General features: G+C 41.1%; 2 protein-coding genes across 14 annotated transcripts in view; one reads left to right on the forward strand and one right to left on the reverse strand.

The window, feature by feature from the left end:
- The window catches only part of LOC144039799 (hormonally up-regulated neu tumor-associated kinase homolog), a 77,242-nt gene that overhangs the window by 39,041 nt on the left and 15,944 nt on the right, over positions 1-22,257 (forward strand). For 7 of the 13 annotated variants that reach the window (XM_077553483.1, XM_077553478.1, XM_077553479.1 and 4 more), the window contains 6 exons: positions 8,199-8,381; positions 9,280-9,356; positions 9,780-9,851; positions 13,804-14,141; positions 14,940-15,007; positions 17,943-18,023. The gene's annotated coding sequence lies outside the window, so the exon portion shown is untranslated. Of the gene's footprint in view, positions 1-8,198; positions 8,382-9,279; positions 9,357-9,779; positions 9,852-12,069; positions 12,143-13,803; positions 14,365-14,939; positions 15,008-17,942; positions 18,024-22,257 lie in introns of those variants that run through there. The other 6 variants (XM_077553475.1, XM_077553481.1, XM_077553477.1 and 3 more) reach the window with 6 other exon arrangements.
- On the reverse strand, positions 6,126-14,092 carry tbx18 (T-box transcription factor 18). Its single transcript, XM_077553488.1, has 8 exons — positions 13,845-14,092; positions 12,950-13,097; positions 12,587-12,688; positions 11,969-12,140; positions 11,182-11,349; positions 9,580-9,644; positions 8,020-8,114; positions 6,126-7,918 (listed from the first exon to the last, which is right to left on the reverse strand). The coding sequence occupies exons 1-8, from the start codon at positions 14,056-14,058 to the stop codon at positions 7,377-7,379; spliced, it is 1,506 nt and encodes a 501-aa protein (XP_077409614.1). The 5' UTR covers positions 14,059-14,092; the 3' UTR covers positions 6,126-7,376.

The raw sequence follows: 22,257 nt of genomic DNA on the forward strand, positions 1-22,257 counted from the left end.
ACTACGTTTCATCATTATTCACAAAACTGTTTTTGCAACATGGCCCTGGTTGATCTCTTATACTTTGCTGCCACCTGCTGGCCGTTTTTGTAATAACTACCATTGCTTTAACCCTCCTCATCAGGTCAGAGACTGCATCAACGCCTTCTGTATGCTGTAGCATAAAAAACGTAGAAATATGTTTTGGGACCATGGCAATATTTAAAATAGAACGTTTTTATACGTTTTTGGGAGCAAATGAGAAAGGGGAAGTCAACCCTTTTTTTTTACAGTAATGTATTCTATGCAGCCCCAATAGTCAAAAAGAAAATTATCTCTTTCATGCTGAAGTTTCATGTGAAAGGGTGAATAAGACTGGGAGTGTCTGTCTGGTGGGACATAAAAAAAGAAAAGAAAAATACAAGTAGTTTGAAGACATGACAGGATCATTTAACATTTTCCCATGTAAAAATATTTGCTGGCTACACGGGAGTGTTTTGGCGTTTTGTTGTTTTACAAAGACACATTGTCCCGTGTCAGTGTGGCTTCACAGCTCATTGACAAATATTTCCCCTTGCTATGCCTACCTCCTGATCGACCCTCTGCCCTCACACACACACACACACACACACACACACACACGTTACACGCACACTAGACAGAATGTGATCCATCGCTGGAGCATGTGTGTGTGTCCAGTGTGCAATGATAAATTCCAAGGGGGGGGGGTTGTGCCATGCATGTAAGGCCATAGCAAAAATTCAAGACCAGGGTGTGTTTTTAATGCTGCCTGTAAAAGCCGACGTTTCCAGAAAATTAACCAAAAATAGACTTTGACAACAAAGATGGTCATAAAAGTGCTAGAACAGAGAGTGCTTGCAGGTGGTGGTATGCATGGTGAGCAGAGACGCTAAGAAGGGTGGAGTCTTGAAAGGGCCAATTAAATAGCGAGTACAGTTCACAGTGCACTTAGTCATTATGGTCGCCTACTAGGCTAAACAAGTGGCAACTTTTCTTTTTCTCACCCCATCCTTCTTTTACCCTGCCACTCCTTCACCTCTCCCTCCCCTTCCTCGTCTTTCCTCCCTCCTCCCATTTACACCCACCCACTGAATAGTGATCATGTCTGTCGTTTCATCAGCTCTTTGCAGCGCTCTGCACTATTGAGATTGATGAGCTGCTCCGCTATAAATGACCTAGACACATTACACGCATGCATGTATGTGGGTGTCGGGGGTCACGATAAGGATTTGTTTTGGTTACGAAGAAGTGAGACATCCAAACAAACCCACCTCATAAAGCAGGTCTCTTATTTTCAGTCGTTAATACTGGCTACTGCCACCTACAGGAGTGGAGGTTTTGGTGTGGAAGAACCTAACCCGGCACGTTGTCTGGTCCTCCGACCTCACAAAAGGACATTTCTCACAGTCACTTTCGAAATGTTTACGAAGAGTGTAAATTGATGTAGTGGCAAACGACACATTTTCTTCATTTTCCACTTACTGAATGTCCAAATACGTTTGTCCAGTTAGTGTAAAGTGGACAAGAGTGGATCAGCAGCCTCAAAGTAAAATTCAATAAATATTGAAAACAGGCCCCTTTTGATGGAAATTAAGATTTTATTCATGATGGAAGACTTCTTGTATTTCCCAGTCACTTCCTGTCTGGCTTTTACTTCTACTATCCAAAGTGCGGTTTCCGCTTTATCCGTCATATCTGCCGTCTAAAAATAGTCAAAAGCATGCAAGCTGGACGGTCCCAGGAATGTTCCGGCTCTGTTCCTACTCGTGTCAAGTCAGCGGAGAACTTGAGCTTTTGGCAACTTTTGTTTGTTAGCTCAATATAAGCAGATATAATACACACACACTTTAAGACTGCTAATGGAGTGACTTTATGGATGTTGGCAAGTAGTCCCCATTCATCCAGTTTTATCTTAAGAGCCATATTTTCCAAATTTTGAAGGAACCATTATCATTACCTTCGTTCTTTGCTTTTATGCTATCTAGCTAAGGTACACAACATCATGGAAACCAGATATCTAGCTAGCTAGCTAGCTAAGGTACACATCATAAAAACCAGCTAGCTAGCTAGCGAGCTATCATTCTTTAAATCTGGTGTCCGTAAATCTAGAATTTTTGTCCTGGATTTTCTTTAAAGTAGCATGTGTATTGGTCAGGTTATGTTTCTAAAAACATCCACCTTTAAACATTTAGCACCGTCCATTTTCAACAACTTAAATGCATAAATTTGTGGATTTCTCATTTTTAATTTTCTGTCCCTTCTCTCGTCTTCCTGAGTCCAACGGTAGCGCCCCGCAAATCATTGCTTGACTTGACAAAGATTTAACAGCTGTAAAGGACGGGCCCCGAGGCTCGGGTTCTTGCGACTGTCATCAAATAGCCGTCGAGTCGTTAACGGCTCACGCAGCGAACTGATCCGCAGCGCGCCCACACCCATGTCGGACTACGTCCCCCCGCCCCCCCGCTGAAGCCTCCCCACTCCCGCGACGAGCACAGGTGCACTTGGAGCCTGAAGACCTTGATCGAGAGAGCGTTCCTGCTTGGCAAACTATTTTGTGCTGAGCTTGTTGACATGATGCGGTGGTTGACAAAATTCTGACCAGCTCGCTTACAGACATTTTGGGAAATAAGGCATCTCACAAAACGACACAACTATTTGCATACTATAGTATCAACAATTTAAACTGTTGAACTCATGGTCTTCTGGGTCATTTGGTTAAAGAATGTGGTCCTAAACCTCATTCATATGGTGCTTTAAAATAGTTTCGTCTTGGCACCATTTTAATAGAAACAGCATTAAATCACGTTTATAATTCAAGTTTCTTGATTTCGTACTCCTCTGGAACCTTCCACCGCTGCCCACTATGACCTCACCTGTGGGCTTTTAATGCTCAGTCACGGACCCCGCAGCCGCAAAACCGAGCCCTGCACGTCTGAGGCCTGTAGTGCTAATGGCGCTTCCATGCCAGGCGAAGCTAAAACCACACAAATGGCCTTTATGCAAATGCTAACTACTGTGTTGAAAGATGAGGTTAGCATCACGGGGTGAGTCGGGTACAAACTTTTTCGCCTATACTGTTCGCAATTAAGTCTATTTCAAACTACAATTGACGACGACATACAGTATGTACTCGCGTAAGCTTGTCCTCCACTACCACAGGTGGCGCTGTGCAAAAAATGAAAGCGGTTTTAGCTCGGTGTATTTTAAAAGTACATTTTCATTCCTGTGCTACATTAGATACAAATACTCAATAAATCACTGTATAACCAGGATTTTCAGGTGTTATCTTGATCATTAGAAGTCAGATTTAGTGCAATTTTAAAATGTGTATCTTAAAAGTACTTATAGCTCATAGTAGCTTTAACCCAGTAGTCACTCTGCCCCTTGCTGAGTGCCCCCCACAGTCCGACCCCACTCCCCCTAACTTGCTCCTGGCAGCTACCGTGACGGATTTGTCACGTCGGCACCTGGTCCCGGACAAGTGTCCGTGTCCCCACCCTGCTTGGAGATCACCGGACCACAGACGCACTGCACTGTAGCTTACGGTTTATATATTCGTATTCTCACATTTGAAAAGAGATTCCAACCTGATTTATGTTCAATAAGTATGTGTGTGTGTATGTGTGGGCGTGTGGTACACGGGGGTCCCGTCTCCCCCGTCACTCAGGAACAACAAGGCGACCATTCCATGCCTTCTAAAATAAGCTCCCCTCACATGTGCTCGTCTCGTCAGCGTCCCCTCGCCCTTACGTTGACAGCGGGCAACACGAGAGGCCACACAGAGCTCAGGAGGGAGTGGAAGATTTACTCTAAAAAGCACTTTGTACATGAGCTGGCCAAAAATGACGTGTTTTATCATCAGACCTCGTCCAACAAACTTCATAATGAGGGTCAAATACTGTTTTTGTGGTGAAATATAGTGTTTTCATTGCTTTGTGGGTTGTGTTGTAAAGGAAAAAATGTAGTCCCGCTATGTGTGTGCTTTTGTGGTTAATTCTATAGTGTCAAAAATATTATATTTTGACACAAAGCAAACTTTTATTTTTAAAATATGTTCAACAAATAAAAACTTGTTAAGCCCAAATATCAAATTTAAGGTCATGTTATAAGAAAAATGTTGTCATTGTCAGTAAAATGTTAGCTACGTTAGCCTTCTAGGTGGACTCCACTACTTTCTGCCAGTTTAGCATGTAAATAAATTGGACAACATATATTATTTTTCAAACACAATCTATTATTTTTAAAATATGTTCAACAAATAAAAACTTGCTAGGGCCAAATATCAAATTTAAAGTCATGTTGTAGTTAAAATAAAGTATTTTAACAGTACAATGTTAGCTACGTTAGCGTCAGAGTGGACTCCACTACTTTCTGCCAACTTAGCATGTAAATAAATGGAACAACATATACAGTATAATATTTTTTGACACATTCTATTATTTTTAAAATATGTTCAACAAATAAAAACGTGTTATGCCCAAATACCAAATTGAAGGTCATGTTGTAGTTAACATTAAGTCTTTAGCGGTACAACGTTAGCTACGTTAGCGTCTGGGTAATCCTACACTATTTTCTGCTAACTTAGCATGTAAACAAATGTAACCAAACATTAAAGTTGACATGAATAATCCTTCTTAACACAATTTCATATTCCAAAAGTGCTTTTGATGCCGAAATGACGTGCTGGTAATTTCCCTACATTAAGAACATGTTTAACATTTAACCTACACGTGTTCGCATCGGAGTAACTTAACTTATGCTCTCATCGAAGGAGTATTCCACAGGAGGAGGAGGAGGCAGGGGGCTGGGAGTGGGTTCTATTGGATTTCCTGGGATCAGCGTGACCTTTTGGGACGTCTCAACCACCTGTTGCCACACGCATTCGCACCTTCACACCCTCCTTGGCATACGCCCTCGCTCTCGTGTGAGCGAGCGCGCAGTCGTGGGGGGGGGGGCACAGGGGCTCCGTTTACGCCGTTACGCAACACTTTGAGCCGCGCTGGCTGTGTATGGCTTTGGTTGGAATTAGATCAGGGTTCGGGCTAGTCGACCGGAGATGACAAGGTTCACGTTGAGGGCATTCAAATTGTAACCCCCCTCGCCCCCCTGATGTGACACGTCCCCGTGAAGTGTGTGTTTGCGCATGTACGTGCGAGGTATTCCCCACGTTGCCAGTGCATAAATCACTTTTATGCTCTCGCTGCAGTCATTACGCTGTGGAGCTCTGACTTCAAGTATGAAAATGTCCGTTACCTCTTTCACACAGAGCCACGTGGCGGACTTGTTACACGCTCTAAAAACAGTTTGGTCAAAAGTAACCCAATTACGGATCAAAAAAATGGACCAATACACTTTCCGGGTTGTTTTATACAAAATGGATCAGACCAATATTTGTGAATTGTTTGTCATTAAAAGAGCCATTTCTTGATGCAAAAATGGGTCAAATAGATCCAAGTAGAGGATCGGTCTATTTTTGACCTATAGTTGTTATTTTTGCCCTAATTGTTTTTAGAGTGCACGAAAAATGCTATTAGTAGCTATCTTGTCATAACCCAATGACCACCCCCACCCCGTCTCAGCTGTATGCATAATTACAAGCTTCATTCAATCAATCAGGCTTCCTGTTATTTGTATTTAATTCCGGGATTACCGTACCGTCCGCAAACCAAGGAGCCTCTGGAATCATAACTCATAAAGTACATCAACTCATTTTGTTTGAAATCTTAATAGACTCTGGTGAGTACACTGTAGTGTCTTTAAACCCACAATAAGGCAGACCACAAATAAATATTGTAAACATTGTGTGTAATTGAGAATAACAAAAGTTGGTACGACAGGTCAACAATTGTGTGTGTGCAGTCAGTTAAATTAGTTGTGTACAAAAGCTGTTGGCCTGGATAGATGTGTATGTGTGTGTATATAAGTGGGCCAAGAAGAGTCTAAAAGAGCAGGTGCGTAAGTGCCACGGGTCCCTCGGCCCCCCCGTTAAGTACTTGCCTTCCCGCCACTATATACACAGTGCGTGGCTGCAAGGAAAGACGCACACGCAGGCTGCTGAGAGTTTGTCCGAGTAGCGTTCCGTAGTTCGCTTTCCATGTGTTGGCTACGTGAATGGGATGCAGGCATTGAGGCTGGATTTAGGCTGCATGATTCAAATAACACAATTCCAGTTTCTTGCTTTTTTCCCATTTTTTTTTTTTTATATATGTGTTGGAAAAAAAATCGAATCAGATATCTTCAGATCAGGATGAAGGTTCTTCCAAATAAAACTCTCTTACTTGTGGGATGGCCACCTTGACTGAAATGGGATATGTTGGATAAAAGCACCAAGGTTGGTTTTTACAGACAGAATTCCGATTTGTATTTTTTGGGCGGCTTTCAAATGGCACAATTGCAATATGCATCGTGGCAGTGTAAACGCGTAGAACTGGAGATCCTCAGATGGGAATCGGGCATCTTCCAAATGTGGATTGAAATCCGATACACATGGGAGATATGTGCAGCATTAAGGTACAGACGGGATATACCCGTCAATGCCAGTTTGACGTCAACGGCGACAGACTGTATACAGACTTACATCTTACCCTAAACTACAGCAAAACACGTAGCATTTAACAGCTGCTTCTGGTAAGCAATGTCTAACCGACCCGTTACAAAATGGAGTGTTTTCAAGTCTAAAAATCTGTTCATAAAAAATACTCATAAAACTTTTGCTGCGCTTTACTGTGCTATTATTTTGATTATTTATGTAGTATATTTTAAACATTATATACAGGCCATGACTCATTTCAATCAATGGCAGGGAAGTGTCGTCTTAGGCCAACTAAATTGCCTAATAGTTTTTATTTTTAAGATTGTTTAGGTATTAATGTCCATGTTCTCGCCTCTTGTGGACTTATGTGCAATTTGAGCAAGTTTTGTGAACGTAAACACTTGTGTATGCCATACGTGTCACTTGAAATTTACATTGGGATGAAATTGGAATACAGTGCAGTGTAAATCCAGCCTTAATCCTGGGAGTCAATCAGGTTTCAAAGTTGGCTCATTCAATGCGTATGTAACTCTATGTTATTATTATTATTATGTGTAATACTGGATGTCATCCCTTGAAAAGCAAGCAGAGTTTAGCTTCTCCTTACCACAAACAACAAAGTGCTCACTTCAAGTCACTGGGCCTCCTCCTTCCTTAATCACTTCCAGTTTTCATCCCCGTCGTTGCAATTAGCTGGCAACAAGTCCAGGGTGTGTGTAGCCGTCCAAAAGTCAGACCCCCCACTCACCCTAATGAGGATAAGCGCTCTAGATAACAAATGAATGGTTTTATCATCATCATTTGAAGCGTTCCTGAGTGTCATTTTCACGTCCATCGACCAATTTCAGCCCAGGTGGGTGGCGACTTGCGCACCGCCGCTTCCCGACGGGCTCCCCGCCAGCCCAAAAGTCCGAGAGTCGAATAGGAAGCCCTGCTGTCCGGCGGCGAGCACCCCCAGGCTGTCTGTAAGCGTCCCGCTGGGGGACGAGCCCAGCAGGGCGCTCTGTTGGTTGGCGGCGGCAACGGCGCTCATTTTGTCCGGGCTGGCGGCCAGGCGGGGCGACGGCGGGAAGGTGTAGCCGTAAAGGCCGTAGGGGGGCGTCTGAAGGCGGAGGCCGGCGTAGCCCTGCGAGGCGGGGCCCGACAGGTAGCCCAGCTGCGACGTGGAGAGCGGGAGGGTGCAGAAGGCGTCGCCCTCGTAGGACGGCGGGCCACGGGGCGGCGGGAAGGGCTCCGGAGAGGTGGCGTAGCGGTGGAGCGGGAGGGCCGGCCGGCTGCAGGCGAAGTCGCTCGGGCTGAGGGGGCACACCTGGAAGGGCGACGAGCAGGGCGAGGGCGAGAGCAAGTGCGGTGATGCGCCGACACCTCCGTGGGCTCCCGGCACTCCTGCCAAAAGGGAAGTGAGGAATCAAACAAGTGACGACTTGTAACTTGAAAAACTCACAAGTTGGGGCACTCTCAAGTCAAGGTATGAGATGATCAAGTACCTTGTTTGGCCATCCCGGGGATGTCCTCGAAGGTAAGCGTTCGCAAAGATGGCCGCCAGAAGGCGTACGACTCCACCAGGGCTTCCAGGCCCATCCTGAAAACACAAATCACGTTAGCCTGCACACATCGTAAAGCGAGCACCTGGCCGCCATCTTGGTCTGTCTCTCTGTCTGTGCAGGTAATGAGGGGCATAAACGCCACGTCGCCATTGGCCGCTGCCAGCCGGGCGCTCCGAGGTAATTGCTTTCACGCGGCTTTTATGGGCCAATCAGGAGCAAGGAGGCAGGAAGCCGCAGTGAGGATTTACGAGGTGGGATAAACGCCGCCGCCGCCGCTCCCCACCCGCCCGTCCACCTCCAAGGTGGGTTGGCATGGAGGCCTAACGCAGCTCCTCTGTGAGACCTCGTTAGCGTGCGGATGAAAGTCAACCCCCAACCTCCCGAAACATATGCACACACCCGCGGGGTTGAAGCCGTGGCGATAATTTAGACAAGCTGCCCTATGAAAAGCATGCATGTTCACATTTTGCAAATTTGACTTAATTGAACACGTACGTGCATATATGCTGTGTATAATGTGTAGTAGGGGTGTCAGGCGATTAAAATGTTTCATCGTAATAATTCGCAAATGTTATAGCTGTTCTAAATGTACAATAAAATATTTTGTAAGTTTTCATACCCTTGTTAAGATACAAGTGGGAAAAATAGAAAATAGGGCCGCATCGTTTAGTCATATAGTAATTTCATAATAATTCATAAAATGTAGTTAAATTAAAAAAAAATAATTACTGAACTGTAAAAAAAATTGTGTGATATTGATTTGTGTTTAGGTCATTTTTCTGCCACTAGATGGCATAATTACATTTGTAAGCCGTGCATTTTTCTTTTTCTATTAAGAGCTAATCTTTAACATGAAGTAACTTGTGAAATTCTGCGCGTTTTTAAAATTGTAAAATACAACTTGACCCTAGTTCACACAAAGATATGCATTATTATTAAATGTATTATTGCTAAATTTTGACGTGTGACTGGAATTCCCCCAGTACAGGCTTTCCAAGTAAGTGGCGGTCATTAAAAAAATGAGTGGCGTTAAATGGACTTTAAATTAGCTCACAATTAACGCACTAATTTTGACACCCCTAGTGTATACATACATACATATATATAAACAGCATACAAGGATATTAATTAAAATTGTTGTTTTATTGCTGAATTTTGCGTACAGATTTGACTTGTCTTATTTATCTGTTTACGTTTCAGAGGCCGTGATCCGATCTCCCCCGTCACTAAGTGACAAAGTGACAAATACTCCACGATGAAATCTCCCGAGCGCTGCGGTAAGACTTGATGAGTTCCACTCTGGAGTCTGGATGGATTTTCACTTTCATAGAGGCCCGCTCGCACACTTCCCGCGAGAGAAGGATAAATAAATGCAGGCCGTGCTTTTTCCCCTTCCCGTAATATCAGACTGAAATAGCCGTGACAAGAAAAAAACCACAGGCCAGCAAGAATATCAAACACGTCCCTGTTGCGGCGGGTAATGCGAAGGTCTCCACTCACCGGTTCCTTCCAGAGTCTCTGAAGCCTTTGGCAAAAGGGTTTCTGTCGATTTTCAGCCTGGTTATCTGGAAAACACAAGAAAAAAAAATCCCCCAAATCTTATGACAACACATAAAGCATGCCAGTAGAAATAGTCTTCTGTTTGTGTAAACTTGGCTGGGACGCGCCAACATGACACTTTTTTGTCTCTTGGCATTTAGGAAACTGAAGCAGTGTGTTTGCTGCGGCGCACATGTGACGCGCCTCGATTCCAAAAGAACTTGGTCAACCTTGTGAGTCACATCCAACGTCGAATGTTCAGTCAAACGCTCCATTAAGATGATGTCCACCATTACGTTTTTTTTTTACAGGCAGTTTGTTTGCTAGTTGGCAGGACTAAGCAAAAAATGTGTTGCATTTTTTGGGCGACACATTTTTGCTAATTTCTCATATAAAATCTCAGACGCATGCTTTCCGGTCAGGTTTTTAGATGATGTAAAATTGTCTAATTCAATTCCAAGCGCCTTCTTTTTGTTTTTCGGAATAAAACCAAGCAAAATTTGGACATGCATGCTTTTCGTTGGACAGCAATGACTTTTGTTGAATGGCAAATGTCAGACATTTTGTCACTGTCAATTGAAATCAACAAAAAATTGCAAAAGGTTTTGGGGATAAAAACTAGGAATAGACCAATAATTGGCCCAGTCGATTATAGGCGCCGATATTGGGCATTTGGACAAATATCGGTGTTAACCTTTTTTCAAAATCTGACGGACGTTAAAAGCCATTTTAATCTCAGGAAGCTATTTATATAAATTTTAAGTTAACTTGAAAATGAGTATCGGCTTCAAATATTAGTTATCACCTCCTTGGCTACTAATAATCGGTATCAATATCGACTCTGAAAAAAACCATATCGGTCTATCTCTAATAAAAACACAAACTTTAGAGAGAAGTCTCCATGCAACATTTTCTAATTGAATCCCAAGTTCCTTTATCTCCGCATTTAACTCATTTAGTGCCATTGACGGCTATAGACGTCAAAAATCCATTTTAACTGGGCTGGTAGTAAGAGTTAATCATTTGCATACTGTTTTTGCTATTAAAAATGGCAAAAACTTGAAGGTACATAAAATATATATAGAGAGAAAGAGAGAGAGATTTTTTGGGGGGAGGCAAATTGATCAAAAAGTCATGAAATATTGAGACGCAAATTGTTTCGGTCTTCGTGTTTCAAGATAAATGGACAAAACTTCACCAAATTTGGAAATAAATGCTTTTCATGTTGTTTTTAGCGGTGCGCCATTTGATCAATCAGCGATTGTGATCGTCCGATTTCCGTATGAATGTACGTAATGAGCAAATGTAAATCAATACCTTTCATTGTCAATAACACAAAAAAAAACGATCACCTGCAGCTCATATTTTGTGGCCTGCAGCCTGTGTACAGTCAGTGTAGCGTCACAAGCCTTATGAGTGCCCACCTCCTACCCTACCACCATTCAGTCAACAATGTGTATATTGTCACTTTCCAGAAAAAATAAAAAAGTCTAAGCAGAGGTCCGCACACAATTTTACAGTTATTTTCATATGGTTAGCGATGATGACTTAAAGGTGACAAACCTGCTGGTTCTGGTAGGCAGTGACGGTGGTGAAGACGGTCTCGGGGAAGGAGTAGGTGCGCGTGCCCTCACCGGCGGGTACGGCCTTCACTGGGGACAGCTCCTCGCCGCATTCCTTACGGATCACGTGCACCCGCGGCTGATACTTGTGCATGGAGTGCAGGATTATCTGGGTTCGGAGCAAAAAAAAAGTTGGGTCACAATTTGCTCATTGAGGAGGTGAAACTGATTTGAGGGGGCTGTTTGCATTTCCATTCATTTCAACGGAGGAAGTTGATTTGAATAAATTAGATGTGAATCTTAATTTTCAAAAATCTGTTCCTTCATAAAGCTTTAATCTACTGGAATATGGACCTCTAACATACCAATTTGTCTGATTTTCATAAAATTTGGATTTACTGTCAAATTAGGAGAATTAATTTATAATGAAAAATCCTGGACTCGCAACATTAGAGTGCACACCTCCCCCAAGGCCATCCCATCCTAATTTAGACCAGAATTAGACAAATCCGGCACGTGGATATTTTTCAAAATTGGCCTAGCTGCAGGGTGCCATTATACATTACAGTTTAAAAAAAATAATTGGGGGGGGGGGGGTTGCAAGGGACATTGTGGTCTTAAAAATTCTAATTCAAGCAATGTTCTTTGTAATTTTCTAATATTCAGTTTTTCTAAATAATGTAATCGTATTGGCAGAAAGGTTAAAATACATAAGGATAAGTGGTACAAAGAATGAATACATTGATGGATATTATGGATAATAATGATAATAGTAATAGTTGAATTACATGTCCCTGGTCGTCCAGCTCGTTGTTGGTGAGCTTGAGCTTGTCGAAACTGACCACCTGCCGCATCCACGTCTCCCCGGAGGCAGGCGAGTCCGGATGGATGTAGACCCGGGGAGGCACCGGCGAGTCGGCGTTGCCCGCCACCATCCATTTGGAACTGTGGTACACGTACCTGTAAGCGCGCAGCACGACCACAAAAAAAACAAAAAAAAACACGTTAGAACCTGCAGCTATAGTTGCATTTTGTGTCGAAAGTATTTTAGAACAATTATTCTCGGATTTTTTTATTATTATTTTTTTACAGGTTTGAATTGGGCAAAATTTTGGACGTAAGCGTTAGGTGAAAAAAAAGTAGGAATAATAATAATCATATTCAGAATTCACACAATTAAATGCAAAATGCGGTTCTTCAAAGACTGCGTGCGTAAATGCGCGCATGGGAAGCGTTGTTGTTCTTTTTTTCCCCAGCAGATTACAGCACATTTGCTGCTTTGACCTTACACAGGCCGAGGTTAAAAGTCCAAAAGGAAGAACTAAACAACTGCGCCCATAGCGCCGTTTGTGCGTAAAAAAAAAAAGACTGCATGAAACGTGTCCTATTTCTCTTTTGTCGCTTACCTGTATCGTTTGTTGTCCACGGGGATGATATCCATGGCGATGTAATACTGCTGATGTGGGTCCAAACCGGACATTTTCACGCGCATGGCGGGGAACATCCGCCTGCAAAATGCATCGTATTAAAAATAATATGCTTCGGAAGCGGGAAAAGTTGGGTTCAAGCTGTCAATTAATTTGTTTAAAAAAAAAATAAAAAAATCTTGCAATGGCTCTACCGAAGTGTTTAATTACGTTTAACCAAAGCGTGCAAATCGCTTTATAAAAAGCACACTATTTTACTGGCCTTTTCATTTAATTCAATTAGCATGAAGATAAAAAATAAACGAATGGGGAAAAAAAAATACATGGAACCTTTCTGCTTACCTTCCTGCCTTGGTGATGATCATCTCCGTGCCGATCTCGTGGAAGCGTTTCCACAGGTCCGAGCCCTGCAGGTCCACGCGCGGGTCTTCGCTCCCGTTGCCGCAAACGGCTGCGGGCTGCGGGCTCTCCAGGAGCGCGTCCTCGCTTTCTGTTATTACACCAAACGCGCGCACACAATTGACTGTAGCCTAACCTGCACGTTTGCCACATGCTGCAAGCACAAAATGAACTCTATGGATATAGCTTAATTTTATTTTATTTTTTTGTATGAGTGTAGAAGTGCTAGTGCAAAATGTGCATGACTAAATAATATATATATATATATATTTTTAAATCACCTTGAATTGTTTAAGCAGCCTAATAGGCCAATATTTGGCTGTGAGAACAAGCTTAATTTATTGTATTAATCATTCCGATAACTAAGCACATTTACGAGAGTGTTTTATTATTATTATATATTTTTTTATTATGATTTGCACGCTGCACGTCCTGAGGCTTATTGCATTAGAAGTGACACAGTAGACTCGAGTATTGGGTTTCCAAGTTTCCAGTGCATCTTGGTGCTTTTGGGTCCGTTTCTACTGCTGCTAATTGGCGTGTTTACGACTGCAGCCAAAAGCCCATAAAATAAAGCATCGACTGGCAGTCATAATTGTCACACACTTTGCACGCCGGCCACAAGCTCAGGTCTTGTTTGCAAGCGTGACTTTTAGCATGCGAAAGTTGAATAATGATGCCTGTATTGTAACGTGTGTAATGTGTATAATGTAAATGCATAGCAGCCGATGGTCTTGTTGGGTGTCGCTGTAGATGTTTGCAACTTTTTGTTCGTATTATTCCATCTTATTTTCCAGTTTCTTTGGCAGCCCTCCTTATTTGCGGCGCTTTTACTTACGGGATCCGTCGCTGGCATATTCCGCCTCGCTGCCGTGCGCTCGGACCGCCGGCCGAGGCTCGGGACTGGCGGCCGCTCTCGGGACGTCGCAGCCCGGCGACGTCGCCCCTTCCCCGGCCGTCCTGCGCCTCTTCTCGGCCCCGATGAGCGCCTCCACCGAGAAGGCGTGCGCCTTGACGCTGAGCGCGCACGGCGAGCGCCGCTTCTCTGCCATGAGTCCGGAAGTGACGGCGGGCTGGCTGTCAACCGAGGAAGACGACGAAGAGTCCCCAAAAAGTTGAAGAAGTGCTCTGTGGTGTAAGTTTCTCCGCGTCTGACGTCTGGGTTATCCACCACTTTCTTTGGAGGGAGGTGTCAACATTTGGGGAGAACCAAGGAGGAGGGAGCGGAGGAGCTGTCAATCACAGCTCGCCTCGGCCAATCAGGAGTCGCTCCAGCGCCAACTCCGGAAGTGGCTTCCCTCCCAGGCCGCGCCCACTTGAAGCCCTTATGTGGCCAGCGAGTGGACGTCAAAGCTACAGTTAGGAGCCTATTTATTGCATTATTGACATGGTTTACTCGGCGTTTTAACACGTGGTAAATTATTAGGCACATTTTAAAATCTGTATAATTTATTGTGCATCAAATGGGAAAATAGACACCTCCAATATTATCTCGTACGCAAATAATCTACAATCGACAAAGTACAAATAAAGAGCCCCAAAATCAATTCAAAGAAGTTTAAATCTGATCTAAACAAGAAGATTTATATGATTAAGATATATGTTATTGAAAAGGTGCGATGTACAGTCATTCAAAGTGATTATTATTCACATGCAAAATGCAACATAAGCCTTTCGTTATGTAACATTTCCCTTCATGTTATATAGTCTATTGAGAGGCCTTTCAAGAGGTTTAATCGTCCTTCATTAAGCATATCAACGGGATGATTTGATGTTTTTTATAGAATTTGATTATTAGTGTGATGGAAGTCGAACATGGCGCTTTTATTTCTTTGGAGTTTCATTGAATAAAAATGCTTATAAAAACATGCCGTTGTAATAGTTGATTTGAATACTTTCGTAATGAGTAAATGAGCCATTTTTTCTCTTTCAGTGACGATGAGAAGGGGCCCCCCCAAGTCCCGCTTTGACCTCCACGACGATCGAGCAAGTAAATGCAAGGTGAGAATTATTTTTTTGAAACGCTTTAGGACTTGAAAATATGCATGTGACTGTTTGCATGCGTCACAACTATGACGTGAAAAGTATATGCAGTGTTTTAAAATGTTGCTCTTAAATTAAAATCTGCGCTGATTTTTTTAAGCATTAAAAAACGTTTTAAATTGTCACGATCCACAGGTTTGACACGTTTGTTTTCCCCAACTATTTAAAGTAAAACAACAATGCCATTCAGTCTTCTTGCTAAGCAAGCACGTCTGACTGTCATCCAAGCATAAAGATGGAAAATATTCCTAACTCTACGTTAATGTTGGTGGTATAGTGGTTATAAATGTGATTTATGTTACTGACTATCATTGTTATTCCATTATTATTTTTGTAATAAATTTTTATTATCCGTAACCAATTCATATCTGGCGATCATAAAATGGAGCAGTATAATATAAAATTACGACTGTTTATTTTCTCCACTAATAATAAGCACGTCGTGGTTAAAACTGCATGTTTCCTATTTTTCCGTTTGCGCAACTTGTGATTAAATGCAGACAACAAGGAGTAGATTAACGCAATCATTTTAGTACAAATCTCTCCAAAAGTAGCTGACGACTTCCGCCTTTTGCTCACCTGCGCGTGCATGCTCTACCAATCAGAGGCGAGTAAAAGTTGCTAGGAGCGGGACCCAAAAAAATGGCCGGAGTGTGTGTGACAGCTTGTAAGCGCGCGCGTGTGTGTGTGGGGCAGACGCGTGCCCGTGCGCGCTTCTGTATGTAATGGGCCTTGACGGCGCGTGCCAGCCTGCAGGCCCTTCTTCGTGCATTTTTATATCAAGACAAAACAAACCTAAAAACGTTACAACACAAAATTGAAGGGTATTGCAATGAAATTAATGCAAGAAATGCACATTTCAAGTAATGTGCTTAATCGTCATTTGTTGTAATATCTTTTGGGTATGATGTCATCATTACACGTTTTGATAATAATGATTACATTTGGGTTGCCTTATTTAGAGGGTCAAAATATTAGAAACCTTTATCACTATGATTCAGTTTAGCACAATAACTATTAAAATAATAATAATTGAACTATCAGAGTGCATAACTAAACCAAATATCGTTAATATTAGAACTACTGAACACTGTTAGTAATAATAATAATAATGATTATTATTATTTTTCAAGCACGTCTGCAATAAATGATCAAAAGCACACAAGAAGAATAATGAAGCTACTGAAGTAATTGTGAGTAGTAATTGTTTTGCTAAGGCATGTATCCATAGAATTTCGAAATAAAATATAAAAAAAACAACTAAATAGCTAAAACACATCAGTGCACATTACTCAAATACTCGAGCATGTGTGGATTAACCTAAAACACATCAGTAAAAAGTGGAAACTGCTAAAGTATATGTCAGTGATAATTGAAATACAAAAGCACAAGTTGGAGAGAGAATTTAAGTATGAAGCAGTAATCATTGTATTAAATAATAAATCAATAATATAGTAATAAAGCCCTGGAACCCAGATCATTTCAATTAAACATGCTTGTGGATATTCTTGTTCAAAAAATCTGTAATCATTAAAATACTAGACGCACACATCAGTAACAATTAAAGTTCTGAATTACAAACTGGAACACTGAAACACTGCTCGGTAATAATTAAAGTGCTCAAGCACAAATCAGGAATTATTGCAAATCATGACTTTTTGTTGTTGTTGCTTCTCCCCCCTCAAAGCTACGTTTTTATCCTCTGTGTGTGTTTGCGTGTGATGAGCTGCAGATGTTTGCTTTTTACGATTGTTGTTATTTTTTTTTACATTGTGGTGAGCGTTAGCCTCGTTAGCGTGTGCACGTGTGTTAATGGGAGGACAAACTATCAGTCTTAGCATGAAATGAATGTAATTCTTTGATGAAGCGCGGTTCCAATGTGCGCACCTTTAGCAGCTCGTTATGCGGCTGCATTCAGGAAACTATGGCGATGAATACGCTAAATTGAGACGTTGCTTTTGTTTTTATGACCTAAGCGAGGTGAGGTTGGAAGTTTTCCCCCTCCATAAAAACAACACCTGCTTGCTTGTTCTTGATGATGTCACCCCGGGTTGCTAACTAAGAATATGAGGGTGAATAATCTCATTCGACCCGGCTCGTTTCATTGTCAGGGCACATAATGGATGGCCAGTGGACAGTTGTGGTTGTCTTAGAAGAGGTTTGGCCTCTCGTCTGAGCGGCCTTCATCAGTTCACGCAACAGCCCCGAAGCTTGCTGGGATGGGATGAGAGCCCAAAACGACAACCACAAGAGTCCACTTGACATCTATTCCATCTTCTGAGATGATAGCTAGAAATGTGTTGTCATAGAAAGTCAAAGTATAACACAACAAGCATCCTCCACTTGTTTATAAGTACTGTTTGCGTTAGTTTGTACTTTATATGAAAAGATCAGCTTCTATGTCTTTACAGCAGACTTTTTTTTCTGTTAAAATTGCAATTTTTTGATCAAATGCTTTTTGTGGTTTCATGTTATTTTTTCCTACTTATAAAATCACTTTTTCCCCCTCTTCAAATTTAACATTATTCTTTGTGATTTTTTTCGATAAATTATGTTTATCCATAAACATACCATTTTCCTCCCAAAATGTTTGTATTTGTAATAAAATTAGGACGAAGATGTCTTTAAAAAAAAAAAAATCTTGTAAAGTTGCAAAGTGCATTTTTTTCCTCACAAAATATTATGTCCTTGTATGTATGATTGTTTTCTATTCCATTATTATTATTATTTTTAGCCCCCTCAATTATGTTAAAAGGGAAGTCAAATGAATTTTTTTCTTAGAAGTAATGTGTTCTATGCACCCACACACGGCATTTTGATTAACGTTGTGTTTGTGGAATACGACTGAAGCAGCAACCCCCCCCCCCCTCTTTTTTTTTTTTATCCATCTCAGGGGCGGCCATCTTGTCACCTGCTGTCGACTGGAAATCACGGAGCGCTTTGCGAACACCGCATGACTAAAGCCAGAAAACAGGTGAGCCGTGATTGGTCCGTCCCTGAGTCAAAAGATGTGATGTCATTTAAATATCAATCTCTTTATTCTTCTTGGAGAAAAATAATTCCAAATTTTCACAGAAAAAAATCTTCCTTTCACAATTTTTCTAAAAACTACCAAAGCTGCTCTTTTGAAGAAGCGTGCGCTGCTGCTGATGTGAATATCACAATCTTAAAAGGCAAACATCTGCGGCTCGTAATTGAGCGTTCGGAGAGAACGGGGGGGGCACACGTGCGTCTTAAAAAGCGCACAACAACGCTTTTTTTCATCCCATTTCTTTCTCCGACGCAACTGGAAGCATTTAAGCGTCTTTTTTAATCAAAGAACAAAGTCATAAACTATTCCAAATTGGCCGCTAATCCCGCCTTTCGTTCCCCTCTAACTAGCATTTAGCGCACATTGAAGGAATGCCGTTTTATTGGTGTGTTTAGGGCGTAAAAATGTGCACAAACACGTACCGCTTTCTATTACGACGTTGCAAAAAGAGGAAAGAAAGTCTTCCAGTGTTTCCCTCGCCAGTTCCTATTTTTACCTTTTTCTAATTGGTGGTAATGACTCCATTTTAGTGGCAACATGAAAGCCACACGGACACATTACATGTGTTCTTTTGACTAGCTTATACTTTAAACAGCCAACAACGAGGCGCTCTTAAGCAGCCATGCCAGGCCATAGCACTGGATCACATATGCTGGCCGTCAAGTTGGACTTAAACAGTAATTAAACCCCCCTTTTCATTCTTTTATCTTTCTTTGTGTGACATGCACACACTCACGGCTAACAACGAGGCACTCTAAAAGCAGTCACGGTATCCCAAATGCCCCAGTCTACACTGTCGGACTTGAAAAGAGGATCCCTCTTCACTTTTCCATCTCTCTTTCCATGGTGTGCGCACACTCAAGGCCAACAACGAGGCGCTCTAAAGAAGCCACGCTAATGGACTAATGGCAAGAATTTGACGAAAACTGCATGAAAGCATATGTAAGAAAATGTCATACTTTTTCTACATAAAAATGTGTTGATTTCAATAGAGAATATTTCTTTAAGATCCATTTTGCTTTGAAACGGACCCATATTTTATTGCAATATATCATATATATATATCATAGCTTAGCCTTATCTCCTGTTTTCCAACAAAATCCCAACACTTGTCCCGTTTTGCCATTAATCCACCATATTTGTCCTTTAAAACATTTTAATATGAAGAAACCGTATCTTTTGCTGGTTGTCCTTCAGCACGTTTCAGTTCTTTGTTGTCCCACCCAACAGCTTGACCTTCTTCCTCGTGTTTTTTTTTAAAAAAAAAATATTCCTTTTCATGGCTTATTCCCATTCGTCGTCATTACTATAGTTGCACCCTGAACATAATTTTTTTTTTTTTTTACGGGCCCACTGGACATTTTTAAACATGAAGCACACACGATCCGGGATGCACTCAACGTCAATGACGTGTTTGGGTGTCTCCCATTGTAATAAAAAAAATAAAAATAAATAAAATTTTGTTGTTTTGGCTTAGAGGAATCGCTCCAATACATTACAACATACACTCTCATTTAAAGGAGGCTTTCATAAAAAGGGAAGACAAACTTTAAGGTTAAGAATATAGAGTGTAACTTTGCTATTCACAAAGGAAGACGATAGGGCCCGGCCCCGCAAATAGCAAAAATCCATGTATTGTATACTGTAACTGACACCCACTGAAATTGCATTGGGGTGAAGGAGGCAACAACAAAAACAATCACACAAAAAAATTTTTTTTTTTTTAAACACTGACAAACCTCCATGAAAAATTAGCAAATACAAAAAAAAAGTGAACAAATAGTGGAAAAATAGATTTTTTTTTTTAAATCTGTGAATAGGTGAATCCGTGGTTATCATAACACAATGATGCGTGGGCCACAGTACATCAAAATGTTTTGAAAAACAAAATTTTACAACAATTATGTGAAAACTAATAGACATTTTGTGAATATTTTGAGTAAACAAGTACCGGTAGTCATTTTACGGGGGGAAAAGTCTTCATGTTTTGAGACGGAGGAGAAAGAATGTGTACTTTTATATCAATCAAATTGCCATTTTGCGAAAACAGTCATAATTTTGCCAGGAAAAAAAGTTAGATCGTAAATATTTTGTCACATTTTTGCATTTGCTGGTTATCATTGAGCTTTGTTTTGATCTTTAAAAAAAATAAATAAATCTTAAAATTTGCTTTGTAAAAATTGGTTGTTGTTTTTTATCTTAAACAAAAATAATTTGTATGAAAAAAAATCTTCTAAAAAACAATCTATAAAACTTTTTTTTTCTCAAAAAATATTTACTTTGGAATTTTTATAAATTATCCTAGTCTTTTCTTGAAAAAACAAAATTTCCCTTAAAAATCAGACATAAAACATTTGTTTTTTAATTGTCTAAAAATCTGACAGTAGGTGTGTGGCTTTAAAATTGTGTAAAAGGTTCAAAAGAAAAAATATAAAAAATGATGCAAAAGTGAAGAAAGCCAAGCAAAGGTCCGCTTTCTGTGCCTGGTCTGCTTTCTCTTGAAGCCTCCAACGTTTCTTTTCTTTTGGTTTTGTCCTCGGTGATACGGCCTCGGGCGAGAAATGTGTTTTTCATCCAGCGTCTCTTCCTCCCTCTTCCCGGGATAACGGGGGTCACAGCATGGAGACCCCCGATGACTCCACACCTGGAACAACAACGCCCGGAATATCCGCTCGCCGTGCACGTGTTTAGTGTGTGTGCGTGCGTGTGTGCGCGCTAATCCTTCTTCAACACCTCTTCAGGCCTTAAACGAGCCCTGGGGTGCGCCGAGTATGAAACACTTGAGGCGTTTTTTCGCATCTGTGTGTGTGTGTGAGAGCAGGCGACGCGGCGCTGAGATGTGATTAATAAAAGATGAGTGCAGGGGAAGTCGGAGTGTTTGGATTCCGTCTTTACGGGATGAAAGACGGGTGAAAGGGGGGAGTGGAGCTGGGGGGCAGGGCAGGGACCACACTGTGAACGGGGAGGAGGGGGGAGTGCACCGAGTGATGACAATGAGAAAATATTCCCATCCGCCATCTTTTGATGCCTGTCTTGCTCAAAGTAGTGATGCAAATGAAGTGGAAAAGATGCTGACTGCTGAAGGATGCACTTTTTTTCTTTTGTCATATTTTTCTAAATTATGACTTTTTTTTCTTGAAATATTTCCTCTGAGGAAACTAGTTTCTGTTTTTACCAATGCAGCATATATTGAATCTACTTAACTATAGCTATAACTTCATATTTATCTGTGGCTGCAAAGCTAAGCGTGGAGAGTCTCTGTCTGTCTCCAGCACAGGTGCAGTCAGTGGATGATGCAATAGCCTCTTCTTTATCCTTGCGCGTTTCCTCTTTCTATGGGCATCTTCTTCTTCCTTGACAATCCCGCCATGATTTTGTGGTTCAATAGGAAAGCATAGATAATATTGCATGTAGAGTCTCAAAACCCGATACAAGGTGGTAGTTTTTCCATTGCAGCGCGTCATTAGATGCTTGGTGCTCAGTCGCTTCGTTTGTGGCAAAGATAAGCCAATTGTAATTTTGCAATTTGCTCGGGTCCAACTCTTTTTTTTTTTTTTTCTTTTTTTTATCTCTGAAAATTACATCTTTACTGTCAGATTTAAAATATATGTATTTATATAAAAAATAATTGTATTAAAAAAATATTTTCTCAAAATGTCAATGTTTCATCATGAAAAAAATTATGCCTTTAAAAAAATATCTTCCTGAAATAATAATGTAACTACATTCCCTCCATCTTTTTATAAAAAAAATATCCTCATTAGGGGTCACGTTGTGGTGGAGTCTAACCCCAGGTGACCTTGGGCAAGTGGTAGGTTATGAGGGAACTCATAAAAAAAGTTTGAAAAACTTTTATCTGTTGTATTCTCAAAATATTTAGATACAGATTTTCACAAAATACAATCCAACTTTTTTTAATTTCATCCTTCCATCAAAATTGCGACATAATTCCCATACTGACTTTTTCCCTCAAAATATTGAATCAAACTTTCTTTTTTTCTTCACAAAATTTGAGACTTTTTTTTTTTGTAAATTCGCAAGTTTTCTCACAATTTTTCCATAAAGTTCCTACTTTTATGTCACAATAAGTCTAAAACAACAATTGTTTTCCCACCTCAACACTTTGCAAATTTGGATATTTTTTTTCTTTTAAACGTGCAACTTTTTCCTTCTCAAA

This window comes from Vanacampus margaritifer, chromosome 19, assembly GCF_051991255.1.
Source record: "Vanacampus margaritifer isolate UIUO_Vmar chromosome 19, RoL_Vmar_1.0, whole genome shotgun sequence".
NCBI lineage: Eukaryota > Metazoa > Chordata > Actinopteri > Syngnathiformes > Syngnathidae > Vanacampus > Vanacampus margaritifer.